General features: G+C 41.1%; 1 protein-coding gene across 1 annotated transcript; it reads right to left on the reverse strand.

Annotated features, from left to right (window-relative positions):
* Positions 1-5,485: 5,485 nt before the first annotated feature.
* Positions 5,486-14,337, reverse strand: LOC127776548 (transcriptional elongation regulator MINIYO). The gene is made up of 10 exons (XM_052302960.1): positions 13,874-14,337; positions 12,954-13,779; positions 12,753-12,865; positions 12,296-12,483; positions 10,468-10,573; positions 10,130-10,390; positions 9,257-9,445; positions 6,562-8,844; positions 6,063-6,266; positions 5,486-5,950 (listed from the first exon to the last, which is right to left on the reverse strand). The coding sequence occupies exons 1-10, from the start codon at positions 14,129-14,131 to the stop codon at positions 5,795-5,797; spliced, it is 4,584 nt and encodes a 1,527-aa protein (XP_052158920.1). The 5' UTR covers positions 14,132-14,337; the 3' UTR covers positions 5,486-5,794.
* Positions 14,338-16,132: the final 1,795 nt, after the last annotated feature.

The raw sequence follows: 16,132 nt of genomic DNA on the forward strand, positions 1-16,132 counted from the left end.
ACACAATAGATGCACACATTCTATATATAAAATTGATTAAAGGAAGTTTGAGACAATTAAGGAAACATTTTTAGATTAAAAGGAAGATTGTGGAATGAAATGCTGGGAGACCATAAGGAAACATATTTAGATTAGTCAATTTGCTAGGTCTCACGTGATTAGAATTGTATTTTTTGTTAGACAAAGCCTAAGAGCCAGAATTACAGTTTATACGAGACGAAGATAATAATAGTGATAACTTAGTCTTTATTTTCATCGGTTTCGAACACCACATTACTAGTGCCAATGCATGCTAGCTGTTTTTTTTTGTTTTTTGTTTTTTTTTGAGAAACTACATGCTGCTTCTCTGCGTGTGTTTCCTTGCTCTTTGTGTCGGTGGTTCATGGCAGCTGACAGCCGGCAAGGCTAGCTGAGACGCGCATGTCTCCTCTCCTCTCCTGGCGATGGCGGCATCTTCTTCAAACCGCCCGTACGTATTTGAGTCTGAGGCATCATCTTCATCTCTCCTTCTCTCTCTCTCTCTCTCTTTCCCCTTCACAAGTCCAGATCACTCGTGGTTTCTGACTTTTTTTGTTGACTCCGTTCGCAACTTGTTCGTGGCTTCGTGCTCGATCGTACTACGTGTCCCCTCTCAGTCTCAGCCTCTTCTGTTTTTCGTTTAAAGGAAAGAGGGAAAAAAAAAGGATTGTTCTCCGTGTCAAATTGACTGCTGTTTTTCTTTTCGTTCTTAACGAACAAATTATATTGTCTGACTGACAGAGAACGTGCCGAAAAGATCGACCGACGACCTAATTATTGCAAGTGTTTGTTCTAGAACAGCCAAATTATTATTGTTCTTTTTCCCTCTGAAATGTATGGCTAACTGGTAAATTAAAGACAAGTGCGCTGCTCTACTATAGTTGTTCATGCTCAGGGATACTATAATCTTCCTAATTGTCCGTTTGACCCTGATGACGTGCATTTATCCGGTTTGAGTCCAACTCGCGATCAAAACAACTGGTGGTCCCTGATATCGGTCGGTCTCGCTTGAAATAGTTCTTTTCACGCAGTATCAGGCGAGAAGAAAAGAACAAGTCATGTGTGCTCACATTTCTTAATCTCATGATAAATGTAAAATTAAGGATGTTTCTTCTTGGCACAGCACACGTACGTAAACTCATGTCTCATCAAGATGATCATGGTGGAGATAAGTGTGGGGCAACTACTACAGAAATAGTTATAGGTATCGGTTCGGAAACTCTCATAGATTCCAGTTTTTTCAACCGACGCCTATTAGTCAGTACTTTTGTGGTGTTCTCTAAGGTGCCGGTTTAGGAACCGGTACATTTGAGGCACCACAATCCAAAAAAAAGAGCTTGATGCTTGTCGATGCACCGAGCCAGCTTTCCATCATTATTATCACATATCAACATCGTCCCAATGAACTAAACACAATTAAAATAATCCAAACATAATCACAAAAAAGTCCAAACACAATCACAAAAAGATTACAATCACTGAAATCACCGGCCTCCCCGTCATCGTGTCGTCAATCTAGCCGTCCCCACCGTCACGGCGGCCAGTGGCGGAGAGGAGGCCGCACCCCACCATGGCGAAGAGGAGGAGAGCCGCGGTGGGGCACTGGTGGAGAAGGAGACGAGGCGAGGGGTGCCGCCTCCATCGGGCAGCTGCTGGCCGCGGGAGCCCGCCGCCTCCCCTCCTGCCAGATCTAGCGGAGGGGAGGGCGCGGCCGCCGCCGCCTCCACTGGCAGCCACCGCGAGAGAGGGGAGGGAGAGAGACGCGAGAGAGAGGGACCAAGAGAGAAAGGAGAGCGAGCGACCACGAGAGGAAGAGCGATCTGGATGGATCGAGGTGTCGAGCTGGTGGACTTATCTCCTTGTGGTGGGCCCCGCTAGCTCGGCTCATCCTCTTGCCGGTTTGGCTCAATTTTTAGGTGCCGTTTTTTTAACGAAACCAACATCTATAATATATTATAGATGCTGGTTTTCTTAAAAAAAGGGCACCTATAATATTTAAGAAACTATAATATTATAAAGAAACTTGCTAAGAACACATCAACTATGCCCTACTCAGCTCCAGGCACGATCATTTCTTCAATCCACCACTGGAGATGATTAATTGTCCTATCTTTTCGCCAGGGGATCTATAGTAATACCATCGGTGTCAGGCGACATCGACAACTTTTGACAAAACCTATGCTTAAACTACCTATCCATATATTATAACACTATATTCGAAATATGATTAGTATGCTATGACATCAATAGACACGTTATGACACCAACGAACTACATTTCTAGATCCGCCACTGCTTTTCACGGATTCATTTACTTATCCGAACAGTTTTTTAAACAATGAAAAATATTTGTTTGGGCAAAATTTTTATATACATATCTTTAGCTACTAAAAAACAAATATTGTAAAACAAATTTGGATGAAAAAACTACGAAACTAACTATAATTTTAAAGTTTAGCTTATAAGCATAACCAATGGGGGCATAAATTACTGCTACTGCCTACTACTAGGGGTGTAAGTGGCTAACCCATAAAATCCACTTGTAGACCAAAATGAGCCGCGAACCCGTTTATTTTGACCTATAAGTGGGTTCACGGTTTACCCACTTACACCCCTACCTAGTACTGCATACGTTACGGTTGGGACTTGGGACATACTACTATATATACTACTCCCTCCGTTTCATTTTATAAGACTTTTTAGCATTGCTCATATTCATATAGATGTTGATGAATCTAGACACACACACACACAGACATATATATATATATATATATATATATATATATATATATATATATATATATATATATATATATATATATATATATATATATATATATATATATATATGTCTAGATTTACCAACATCTATATGAATATGGCCAATGTTAGAAAGTCTTATAATATAACACGGAGGAAGTAATTGTCTGACTTGTTGGCTCCTATACAAAGTCGACCAATAGTTATATGTACCTTAGCTTGGACGTCAAAGTCTACCTCCATGTTGATAGTATTGAACGTACTTTCTCCGTCCAGAAAAACTCAACCTAAAAGGGGATATGACCCCTCCTAATACAACGAATCTGGATAACCCTATCCTAGTATAATGAATCTGAATAACCCTAGCTCTTTATCTAGATTTGTTGTATTAGAAGGGATTACACACATTCCATTCTAGATTGAGTTTTATTTTTTACCGAGGGAGTAGTCGCTATTGGGTCTAAGCTCACTGTCTAGCTAGGCGGAAAAGATAGCTCGCCCACGCGTTTTCCGCGAGGAGTTAGCATAACTAACCGAGTTAGTTTTAGATAATGACGATAATTAAGGTAAGAGTTTCCTTTTTTCGTAAGATTTTTTTTACTAACGGATTAAAAAAAATCTATACGTGAAAGAACTTTCTATTGAAAAATTGAAAGCCATACATAAAATTTTAAACTTTCAACTCAAAATTTCAAAACTCATATTTTTAAAAATTTTCAACTTGAAATTTGAACTTTCAAGTTAAATTTAAAAACATTCGACTCAAGATTTAGACTTTGAAGTCAAATTTTGAAAACTTTCAATTCAGATTTAAAAACTTTCAACTCGAGATTGAATACTTTCAAGTCCAAATTTGAAAACTTTCAAGTCAAGATTTGAAAACATGTGCTGAAGATTAAAAAAATCAGACAAAAAAAGAAAAAGGAAAAAACGCATCTACGGGAGAGGGTGCCAAAATCGGAGAAAATCGCGAAAAAAATGAAAAGGCACGGGAGGGGTGCCAGCTTGCATGCGCACCAAATAGAAATCCCCTTAAAAATAAAAAGTCTCCCCTCCTTTCATTATTTGAGCTTGTATCCTAGGAGAAATAATTTTGTAGTTAAGTACTATTGTACTTGCTCTAAAGCTTAGAACGGTGATAACCGCAGATCTAGGTTGCCCCCCCCCCCCCCCCCCCCCCCCCCAAAAAAAAGTATTTACTGGGACATTGGTTTGTAAGGGTCTGTTTGGTCGCTACCCGAGAAGGTTGTGCTTCTGGATGCATGGATTTAGGATTTATTTGACTCTATATCCTATGCACACAAGCTTTCCGTGCACACCAATTAGCAAATGTCACAAAAAATTGAATATTTACTTATAATAGTATTACACATATATGCAAAGTATCATATCCAAATTTATTATATTTTAGTCGTGACGGAAAAGACAAAATTCAAAAATCTGTCAGAATTTTGTCTTTTTTGTTGCGGCTAAAATATAATGAATTTGGATATAAGATTTTACACATATATGTAATATTATTGGAAGTATGCGTCCAATTGTTTGTAGATTTTTTGTGATATTTTCTAGTTGGTGTGTATGGAGTGTGCACGGAAAGCTTGTGTGTATAGGATACGTTCCATCCGTTGCGTTCTCTTTTTTTTTTCCTGCTTTTTCTTTCAAGATTTCAATCCTCGTTATGTACGCAAGATTTTGTGCTTGTGCATGGGAGGTTAGAGTAATATATGGATCTTAGTTGGAGGTTCAGATGCAACTTGTGCCAAGATTTGTGACGTCCCATTAATACTTCATTTAGCTGTACAATGATCAAAGCCGTAGTTGCGGGATTGTTCACTTTATAGCCACCTTTAACCTTTTCAAAAATTTGGCATTGCCAAAAAAATTTAGTAAATTAGCAACATTAACAAGTTTTTGGTAAGATTGGCTAAATATGATGTTATCAAATTCTGTAGCCATGACCAATATTTAATAACAAACTAAATACATCTAAATATATTTATCAATTTACCAAACAATGGTATGGTTTAAAATGGCTGCAGATTTGTTGCTCAGGCAGCAATAACCAATCAACAAGCATATACTCCGGCTGCCTGACCAGGCTAGATCCATTGTCTTCTCATATGCCACTCAGGCACACAGAAATTTCAGGCATGTTGCTCAGGGTAGCAACTAAACAGCTCGTAAAGCTCCAGGGCAGACTGGCAGTGACAGCCGGAGATACATGCGGCAAGTGATAACGGCAATTTATTTCTTTTCTTTTGCAAAGAAACAGGTATAGTGCTGGCACGTATCCATGCTTTGATAGTTCTACGTAACTTGCATCACATAACTCGTTCCTCTCATGAATAAACTTGTACAGAAAAACGTATGATGCATTCTGTTACCGATGTATGCAATTTAGCATGTACTCCCTATTTGATGTCATTGACTTTTTTAAACATGTTTGACGATTCATCTTTTTTTTAAAAAAAATAAGTAATCATTAATTCTTTTCCTATCATTTGATTCATTGTTAAATATACTTTCATGTACACATATAGTTTTATATATTTCACGAAATTTCTGAATAAGACGAACGGTCAAATATGTGCTAAAAAATCAACAGTGTCAAACATTTAGAAACGGAGGGAGTGTAATTCTTTTTAGATAATGAGTTAGCATGTATATACAAACAGAATGAAATGAGATGGGCATGCTAACAGATAAACACCATGAATAAATGTCTTCTTTCAAGAACACAAGAGAGGAAGAAATGTTGGATACTGGAGCATAAGGTTGGAGTTAGCATCTCTGTAACACCAGTCTATGTTTCATTGCCCTTTAAAGTGTAACCCACAAGCCACAACCGGGAGCACGCCTACACACACTGATGTTTTCCTTTGGTTGGTTTGTAATGCAAAGTAAACTCGAACAATGCAACTATTCTCTAGCCATCTGTCATTGACACATGTTATTTACAATCACCAAAAAAATTGTGCCTTCTCTGAGTGCATGTGAAATGCTTTTGGGGCCATTTATCTATCAATGGATGTCTTCAGTCTCTCAACCTCAGCTAAAAGAGAAGAATTCATCTCACAAGCATCCCTCATGATTTCAAATCGTCGGCTAACTTCATCATTACGTTGTGAATCTTGCGCGATGCCTTGTAGAACAAAACCCTTGAGCATATCCTGTGGTATAGAATTTTCCAAACATCAAGGATGGCTCATGATTTATTATTAAATATATACTAGTAACACATGGAGAGACCACTAATATTCTGGAAAGCATGAGGGAATTTACCTCGTGATGGCGCTTCTGGGCATAGCACCGGATAAGCGATTTAACCAGCTTATTCCGCACTTTGCCAGAACCGCTGCACTGGAAGACGAAGCCAGAAAGGTGATGCCTTGCTACTGTGAAAGACATTGCATCCCGCTGAAAAGCTTTGTCAAGGGCACCAGAAGTCCATGATTTGGCATAAGACTCCAAAATTCCTTCGTCATCCTACAAAATTATTGTGAAAATAATAATCAGAAAATTTGAAACTGTTTTATCACACAGATGCAACAAAGTACAAGCAGGTGGGAACATGCTTACAAAGAATCATGGCATGTGCTCATGTATGTACCGAAATCAAATAGTTAAGAAAAATAGCATGCATTGTTTATTCTTTGCATACTCTATGTAATGTGCAACCCCAAAAGCAGTAGTATAAAGCAAACTTCTAGACCCAAATTTACATTGTTACTACAAAATGCCAACCAAAAGACAAGCATACAAGAAACTAAAGAGACAATACCTCAAGAGGCTCCAAGTACCCTTGAACATCACCGACGCATTTATCTGGTGGAGGTAACAGTTCAAGCACATAAGCATTAGACAGAGCGTTCCAGGCCGCAAGCCGAATTGTGGGTTCACCACTCCGGTGCAAATAAATGGCTACTTGTCGACCAAAAAGAACATCACCATATGAGACAGCTGCAAATTGCTCAATAAGGCTCTCAACAAAAGTAGTATAGCTTGCATGGATTTTCTCCTGAAATCTGAGAACTTCAGTCCTGGTCACCTTTTCTTCGTCCACAGAGGCTGATCCTTCTTTCTTGACAGAGTGAGCACTGTCATATTTATGGCATAATCTATCCAAATGCAGGCCATACAGTTCTTGCAAAGCATGAAAAATATCCCTACTTCTGTCTTCTAGAAGCAAATCCATGCTACTGCGGATAGAGGCAGAAAGTGCATGCATCTTCCAAACCAAAGGAGCATGAAGACATGGAGCCGCTGAAATGGCTTCCAGACCTAAAAGAAAGAAGAGACCAGCTTTTGAAACATCAACAGCATAACTGGTTGATAGGTTGGCTTTTGGATCATCAATGCAACAGACTGCACTTAGAATCCAGTGCACAGGAAGGGGCAATCTCTGGTGTGCCCACTCTACAGCTAACACACTGCAAGGTGGATTTACAGCTTCTGCTAACTCTGTTTCTTCTTGAATCGTCTCCAATGTCTCTGGTATTTTTGGCACATTTGTGCCATTGTTATTTCTTGTAAATTCATCTGAATGCTTCTTCTTGATGACCAACCATCTGGATCTGAAATGTGAATTCAGTACACTGCTAAAATGGAGATACTCATCTTCAGTTATGTCCCATTCAAAAGCTTTTGCTAATTTCATGTGTGAGTCTAGTACTGAAGATTTGAGAAACTTCAGAACAGAAGGGTGGAAGAGGATATCGAAGGCTTTCTCTAGTGTAGATATCTGCCCAGGTCCTGCCATCAAAGATACACTGAGGACAGAACTGATTCTCTCTGAAGTGATGGCAACTGAATCAGTCACATTATTTCCTTCTTGCACAATTGGATTCACACTTTTATTGACAATGACAAGGCCTTCTGGCCCCGTGGACAAAATTTTCATCAATTCTAGAACAAAATGTGAATCCAATTGTGCAAGAAGGAAATTCAAAGACCAAAACCCTCCACCATATGCTCCCCAACCTAAACCAACACCAGGTGCTGGTCCTCCTCTACCAAACATCTCTATGTTTTGTAATATGGACCACTGTGAGGAAATCATTGGCAACAATGAAGTTAGCATGTCCAACAAGTTATTACGCCAGAAACTGCAAATACCTTGTTCTAGTATCCTGCCAGCTATCCCTGTTTTTGATTCTTTGAGATGCTCTGTACAATTTGTTGTGGCGTTCTGGATTACTCTGTCAATAGAGCAAGATAGCTGCAATAACCTTTGGAAGCAGCTAATTGAACACAATGATGTGTCAACATTACCCTGGGATCTCAAATGAAAAAGGCCCTGCACCAACGATGAACCATGGAAAGATGTATGTTGCTCAAGTTCAACAGCATTATCATCCAAGAAGTTGAAAAATCCATTAGTAATAACTCCCAGGCCAATTTTGGGTACAAAGTCAGGTATCCAAGGCAAGCAGTAACTTTTACCATCATGTGTACTATCTGGAGATATCCTTTCTAGTATTGAATCGAGCATGCCTAGCACAGAAGAAATAACCAAAGCAAAGTAGCTTCCCTCTAGTATATTCTTACTTTGCCCACTGATTAGCGAACACACATAAGGAATATCATTCAGGCATAGCCAAGACAGCGCCAAATCTACCATTGGAACTGCATGGCTCCACGACCATGTCTCAACTTGGATACCAGAAAGTCCCATGTCTTGCTTGCTAAGCTGCTCAACTGAATGAAGAAGTGGAAGCCTTTGAGCCAGAGCTCCTAATACAAGATAACTCTCTGTCGCAATGGAACTAAATTCAGCTACAACATTGCTTTCACTTAGCTTCTGAAACATCGGAGGGCTAAGCCACAGGCATAAAATAGGAAAGAAATCTGTGAAATGCGTTATACAAAACCCGTAAGAGATACAGGTCCTCCAAAACCGCAGCTGCTCAACCATTAATGCTGAAGTAAGCTTGCAGGGTTCCTTTCCGGATCTTATCCAATCCTCGAGAGTATAGGCTTTTCTGTACCAGTGCCACATAGCCTGATGAAAAACTCCATTGTTCACAAAATTGAAGCATGTTTGCCTGTTGTACTTGGACAAAACCTAGGCAAAAGGAATAAGAAATTAGATGCTAGTGAAAAAAAAAAATTCTTTGACAAATTTAGAAATAGAAGTAATGAATTTTTTTAGCATAATCTGAACATTCAATCTTATGACTATGGTGCTAATACAATTGCTATGTGTTAAGATATCAGAAGCAGCAAACAAAAAAAAAACTCATAATGATGCTGTTGGTAGCTAATTACCAACAAAAGGAAACCATTTCAGATGTACAATCAGCAATTGCAAGTGGTATTACTGGCAGAAGGAATCCTTCTGAAGGATAACTAGATCAAGTTATTATCAACCAATGATATAGAAGAAAAACTATATAATAAATAATCTGCAGCTTCAAAAACTACACAAAATCAGCATACTCCTATAATAAAAGATTGTTTATATCACCAGAAGTTACCTTCAAGAGATTGACTCCTTTAATTTGCGAGGAGTGAATTTCCATTGATCCTTGCTTGACTAACAACTTAACAACACTTTGAACGAGCCTTGGACAGTTCAAGATAGCATCAGCAGATTGTGGAGAGTGTCTCGCTAATCCCAAAAGAATTGAAACAAGATTATCTTCTAGAATTGGATGTGGGTCCATCTGAATCAACAAAAACTTGACCATTAAGATCCGTAATCATGACCATCACTTTCTCGTAGAATAGGAAATGAAAACATAAATAAAAAGAAGAGCCAACTAGCTCAAATGATGTTTACTAGTGAAGTAATAGAACTGCAATATAAAGCTATCACTATAAAACAAAGAGTCAACAAGCAAGAGCACCAAGGATGAACAGAACAATCTACGAGATAGTCCAATAACCAGATAAGAAGTTTGAAAGATTACGGGTATCAGATGACATGATATCATAGAACTACAAAATACTTAAAACTGCAAATGGATAAGGCCCATAGCTTCAGGAAATAAATAATATTGCTAAGAATGAAAGGTTATACACAATTTATCATAGTTTGGTTGTTGAATATCAAAATTGTAATTTTCCGATGGTAAAAGAACAATCAAAGCCAGCCACAAATTCTGCTGCAAACCAGATTTCCTGGTGAAAACAAGTGATGTGGCAACCAGGTAAGGAGGCATTTCACTGCCATTTCAAGGATGGATGGCAAGTACTAGACAGGATTGAACATCTAGGAACCAGACAATTCACGGATATAGTAACCAAAAGATGACCTAATGCACCCATATTGTGCATGCATGGCAATGGGATTCTGGAAGAAACATGGCAGATAGGGGATGAGGGAGAGCAGATGGTCAGACCCTCACCTCCAAAAGGAAGCAGATCCGTGGAAGTATTCCCATTCTAACAAGACCAGCAGCAACATCTTGACCTGACACAACCACATCATCTTGAATGGTATGTTTCTCATCACCTTCTTCCTCATCATTCTCACCATAATGTGGGAGTATATTGGATGGTTTTGTGTTGTATTTCCAGAAACCTCCTTCAAGAAAACCCCCATTCTGATCAGGTTTGCTACGGAAAACAGGAGCTGTACAGATATCCTTCCCTTGATATACTACTTTCTGTAATGTTGAAAATCAGCCATTTAAGGATAAAGTTCTCAATGAAAATAAATTAGAAGATAAATTAGTAAAGTTACCTCTAAAACATCGAAATACATCTCATTCATTTCATAGCTCAGCATAGCATTGATAACTTTAGCACAATTCAAAACTACAGAATCATGGTTATCATCCAATGACATCCTGCAGATATTCCAGTTAGTGATGACACATAAGTAGAATAAACAATGAAAAAAGCATAGGCCATTTTAAGGTCTAACACTGGTGCAATTAACTCATATAAGCAAAGAGACTAATTAGATGGCATATGAGTGAACTAAATAAAAAAAACTATAGAAAACAGTTAATTAGGTCGCATCGCAGTTTTCTTAGAATATAACTTATTAGGGAAAATTCCATCTATAGCACAAAGTTTTCACTGGTACCTAAAAATACCACGGATTTTTCCACCCATTCAGAAATACCACAACTCAGAACAGAACAAGACGGGGATGAACAGTGCCATTTTACAAGGAAAATGCCCAGATTGCCACTAAGGCAATGGATTATTTGGCTTGATTCGCAGCAAATCCTGCCAAAACGAGGTGTTTTCTGTGGCCAAGAGAATAACACAAGGAGGAAATGGATTTAGGCGTTCGGATTTGGGGACATATGATTCGGATGCATGTGTGGATGTTGCAATGGCCGCCGGCAATAAGAGCATCAGCGAGACCCGTGAGACCAAGTGATTGGATCCCGCTAGAGCAGGTCAGAGGCATGGCCATGGTTGCCAGACCTTCATCGGTTACGGGAGGAGTGCGGAAGACTTCACCTCGAGAGCCAACGCCTAAGCGGCCTCGGTGCTGGCGGCCTCCGCGGCTGGCGGCGGTCGCTAGTCCTCGAGGACGGACTGTAGGTAGAACCATGCTTCATCGCCAGAATTCGTGGCCACCAGCTTCACTTCATCTCGCCGAGAGAGAGAGAGAGAGAGAGAGAGAGAGGAGACGAGTGGAATCACAGGGAGACTACTGAATGCAGATTGAAGAAAGGCCAGGGGCAATTTTGTCCATGGTAATAGCTCAATTTGTCATACGTTCAGTTCTGTAAAATTTTGTGGTATTTTTGGCATGTGTGGTGTCACAGTGTGGTATTTCTGGAAGGGTTGAAAAATTTGTGGTATTTATTGGTACCTATGAAAACTTTGTGCTATAGATGGAATTTTCCTAACTTATTATACATGAAACAGCCAACGTGACTGCAAAAAGAAAGACAATAAGGACATGTCTAGTGCACGCCATGACCGATGCTAGCAAGCGGATTTGAAGGCTTAGTATTGATTCTAGGCACTAGAAGAGGAGATGCTAGGAACAAAATCGATGCATATAGATGGTTTGATGCGAAGCAAAATGTTTTATTTGCATACACTAGGAAAGCCAGTTTTTAAAATTTCTAGTGGGGTCCACTCAAAAACTAAAATCGATGCTAGCACACTAGAGAAGAAAAATTATCCACCCTGTGTATCACATGGCTGTGATGTGACAAGCTTAGCTTCACCTACAGTAGACATGGCCTAAGATTTTTTTTTTTTGCGGGGAAGACATGGCCTAAGTTAACTGGATACATCTTCTTACAAGTGCTAACTGATAGCTAATGGACAAGATGACCTTATGCTGTTAATGCTTGCCTGCTGTCATGAATTCATGACTAAAATACAAGATGTGGCAGCCCAAATTTTCAGGCATACAATTTTAAGCATAGGTGCAGACACTAAAGCATGTGTTAAGGTTACTTGATTATTTAGTCTTGATAGAATTGTCCAGTATATTTCAGTTAAGTACTCTTCACTTTGGTAACTAATAAACTCTTGCATGGAATAAGCAAATCCAAATTAAAATTATTATTATAGTTTGAAAACAACCAGTTTACCTTAGAGAGAGAACCAACTCAGGTTCAGGTCCGATGGCATACGCCCAAACCGCTTGCCAGTCATTAAACTTGTCATCACCATTCGATTCTTTAATGTTATCAATTAGATCCGTCTTATGTAGGTTCTGCAAGGCCCTATTAAGAATCGAAGCAAGGAGCTGAAGCGCAAGCACGCGCTGTCCAGGAACCTATGGTTTGAACGTAAAAACTGAATCATTACATTTATTTATCTTGTAATATTTTGGAGGCGCACTTTAGAAATGATGTAAGAAAAACATTAAGCGATGATGGTGTATCTCAGTTATGTATGATATGAGATTTAAAAAAAATAAAACACAACAAAATCCATTCACATGCAAAGGTTAATATCTCTAAAAATACTAAAGAGAAACTAGATGTTGTATTGCATTGGGTAAAGTCCATTTTTCACCCTGAACAACAAAAGAAAGTAACAAACCATGCTCCTGCTAAGTGCCACTGCTTCATTAATTGTGTACCCAACAGCTGTGGGATCTCCCTCCGTTCGAAGAAAATCACGCTCACCTACAGTTTCCACATGTACTTTCTTGCCTGTAAGTGGGAAAGCCAGGTTGACATGTAACGGGTACCAGAACACTAGAAGCTAAAAGCAACACAAGAGCAAAGAAAAATGATTTACCATGTTGTTGCTCCTGACAAGATTGAAACCCCAAAATATCTCCTTCCAATGTGAACCTACAAGACCTGATCCGCTCTACTCTCTCACTCCATGCCTTCCAAGAGTGTCCACTATGCTCACCAGCTGACAACCATTCTCCAGGCATAGCCTTCGAGATCTTCCCTGGGCCTGAAATCTCCCCACCCTTGCCCTTTCCCCCATCTTTCCTTCTCCCAGACTTCTCCTTTCCCCGTCGTTTCAGCATCTCCACCAATGCCGGGTCCATCCTATTCAGGATCTCTGCCTGTGCCTCTGCAATCTCCCCAGCTGACATCCCTGCCAGCCTAGCCATGTTCTCTGCATTAATCTCTGCGGTAAGAGATGGTTCCCCGCTATCCAATTCCATACCCTCTCCTTGCAATTCCACATTTCTCACATCATCTCTAGCATCAACATGTTTCATCGGCTTCCTTGGCACCACATCAGACATCAAACCAGCTCCACCCAATTCTTCCTTACCATTTCCAATTTCCAGCTGCATACCAATTCCCCTGGAGCGCTTCTCCTGTGCGCCGCCACCAGCCGTTGCAGCCACGACCCCGGCGTCAATTTTCTGTGCAGTCTGTTTCTTCGGCTGCAACGGCTTTGCCTGCCTTCGCTTCGGGGGCGCATCGTCTGCGACGAACTCCCGCCACCTGCTGAAATCCATGCCCTTCTTCTCCTTCCTCTTCACGGGCCCAGCTGCCGCGGCCACGGGCTGGTAGTCCGTCTCGTCCACATCCATCCCTTCCTCCTCCTCGCCCTCACCCTCCGCCTTGGCAGCATCCCTCGCCGCCGGTTTCCAGTGCTGCGGAAGAGCAGATAGTCAGTCAGGGAGTACAAAACCAAAGCACCACATCAAACCTAGGGTTCCGAGATAGAGGACGGCGGAGGCGGCTTACGGGGCCGTGGGAGCGGTGGCGGGCGACGGGGAAGGGGAGGACGGTGGGACTCGGGGCGGAGGAGGGCGCGGCGGCGGCCGCGCCGGAGGAGAAGCCCTTCTCGACGATGGCGCCGACGAGGCGGGAGGAAGGCGGCGCCACGGCAGCGGCGGGGGGAGGGGAGGGGTCGAAGGGCTCCTCCACGACCTTGCGGCGCGCGGGGTGGGCGGCGCCTGGCTGCTGCTGCTGCCGCCGCCTCCGCTCCGCCGCGTCGTCCATTCGCGGTGGGGTTTTTGGTTAGGGGAGCTCGCCGATGGGGAAGGAGAGGAGTACGGTAGGGTTTAAGGGGAGGAGGGCAGGAGGGGGGTTGATTTGGGTTTGGTGCTTTTGCCGATGATCGCCAAGTCGGCAGTCGCGCCGCCACCGCTGTAGTGTGTTTTTGGCTGAAAGCGTGAAGCAAGCGAGGTCGAACCGTCAAGCAGGAAAAGGTGAGAAGAGCTCTGAATTTCTATCTTCTCGTTTCACCGCCTCCGCTTAAAACAAGGCCGATATGAATTTCAATTGTTTCTTTTAGATTTATGTATTTTAATTGTCATGTATATATTTCTTTTTGTTTGATACTGATAGCTCGTGTTGTACAAAATTATTTTTTCATATAGATTCGAAAACAGACAGCATACCCTATTATTGTGTGCGTTAAGTTTTGTATATGTTATTATATTATATTGTATACTATTTTCATTGGTTATAGATTATAAGTTGTTATGAGCATTGAAATTTAAATTAAGGATTAAGAAAGGTCTTAAATTTCCCTCTCTGCCCATGATTATGTGTCATTTCTCATCCTCTACACGGCGCGGAGGAAGCAGGAAGTACGTAGGTGAGGGGATAGAAAACATGCATTGCGGTGAGAGGATAGAATACAGGCATTGCGGGGCAGAGTTGTGAAGTACACACGTCATGGGGGGCAGAGCTGTGAAGTACACACGTCATGGGGGACAGAGCGGTTCGCGCATTGCGGGGGCATTGGCAAAGCAGCTCACGCGCCACCACAGCCCACGCAGATTGTCCCCACACACTTCGCTAGCACTATGTCTTCCCTGAGCGTCATCGGAGATGGGTTGCGCCCGCATACTCCACCAACGTACTGTCCTCTCGGATAAATGGAGGGAGTTCTCCTACGTGCGGAATGAGGGCCACGCTATCAAACGACGTCCCATGTTGGTACCTCCTTGACGAAGCGATGGAGTTGACCAGTCATGCGGTCACGAAGGAAAAGACACGATCTTGTCGTCAGGACTCCTTGACCGTGACAAAGAGTCCCTAGCAAAGGAGGCAAATTAGTTGTGCCCTAGTTGGTACTGCGATTTGGAGAAGATTGAAGGACGTTGGAGCTAGGATGGGAGTCTTGGAGACACAGACATGAGTTGGGAAGACGCAACATAAGTCTTGGGTAGATGAGAGATGTTTTGGCTCCTATCTTAATCAGGAGGGTAGTTCTAGAATAAAGATATTTGGCGTGATTTTAATTGGAATAGGACATCTTATAATAAAAAAACACATGATGGGATATAATGCCTTATAATCTGTAACAGAGGAAATAGTATTATAATCTTTAACTGATTTTTTTTGTATTTTTGGTTTATTATGTTAGTTGGTAGCGTAGGAACATGTTACAATTGAGCAGCATGTGATACTTTTCTATTGCATAAACTAAACTTGTTTGGTAAGTAAACAAGTTTAGACTTGTACCTTGGAAAACGAAGGTATATAATATGTAATCATAAAGTTTTAGCATTCATGCATGTTATTCAAATATGACATTTTCGGATATATGTTGTGGCCTTTATTTGACCGAATTGTGTCTTCTTTCTTGTCCTCTTTCCTAGGCTCTAGTATCGTAGCAACCTCTTCAAGACTCCTATGACGCAACTCGAGCTAACCACAGGTATCAATGTTGTGACTTGCCTTCCTAACACCACCTTATCCACCTCCAATTGTCGGATCAAGTTTATCTATGCACGTGGTTGACCCCACGAATAAAAAAAACAAGGGGGAGGGGGTTGAAGGGAAAACGAGAAGAGGAGCTGACCACGAATCCTAGGATAAGAAAAACAAGTAGTAGGCAAAGAGTTAGATACATAAGTAGTGTGATGAAGAAGAAAATAGAAAGGGAAAAACATAAGGATATGTTAGTCAAATAGATCTGTGATGGTACATTTCACAATACCTTTCACATTATATTGACAAACTATACCCTAGCAATTTTATCAACTTTTA

This window comes from Oryza glaberrima, chromosome 6 (genome assembly GCF_000147395.1).
Source record: "Oryza glaberrima chromosome 6, OglaRS2, whole genome shotgun sequence".
Lineage (NCBI taxonomy): Eukaryota > Viridiplantae > Streptophyta > Magnoliopsida > Poales > Poaceae > Oryza > Oryza glaberrima.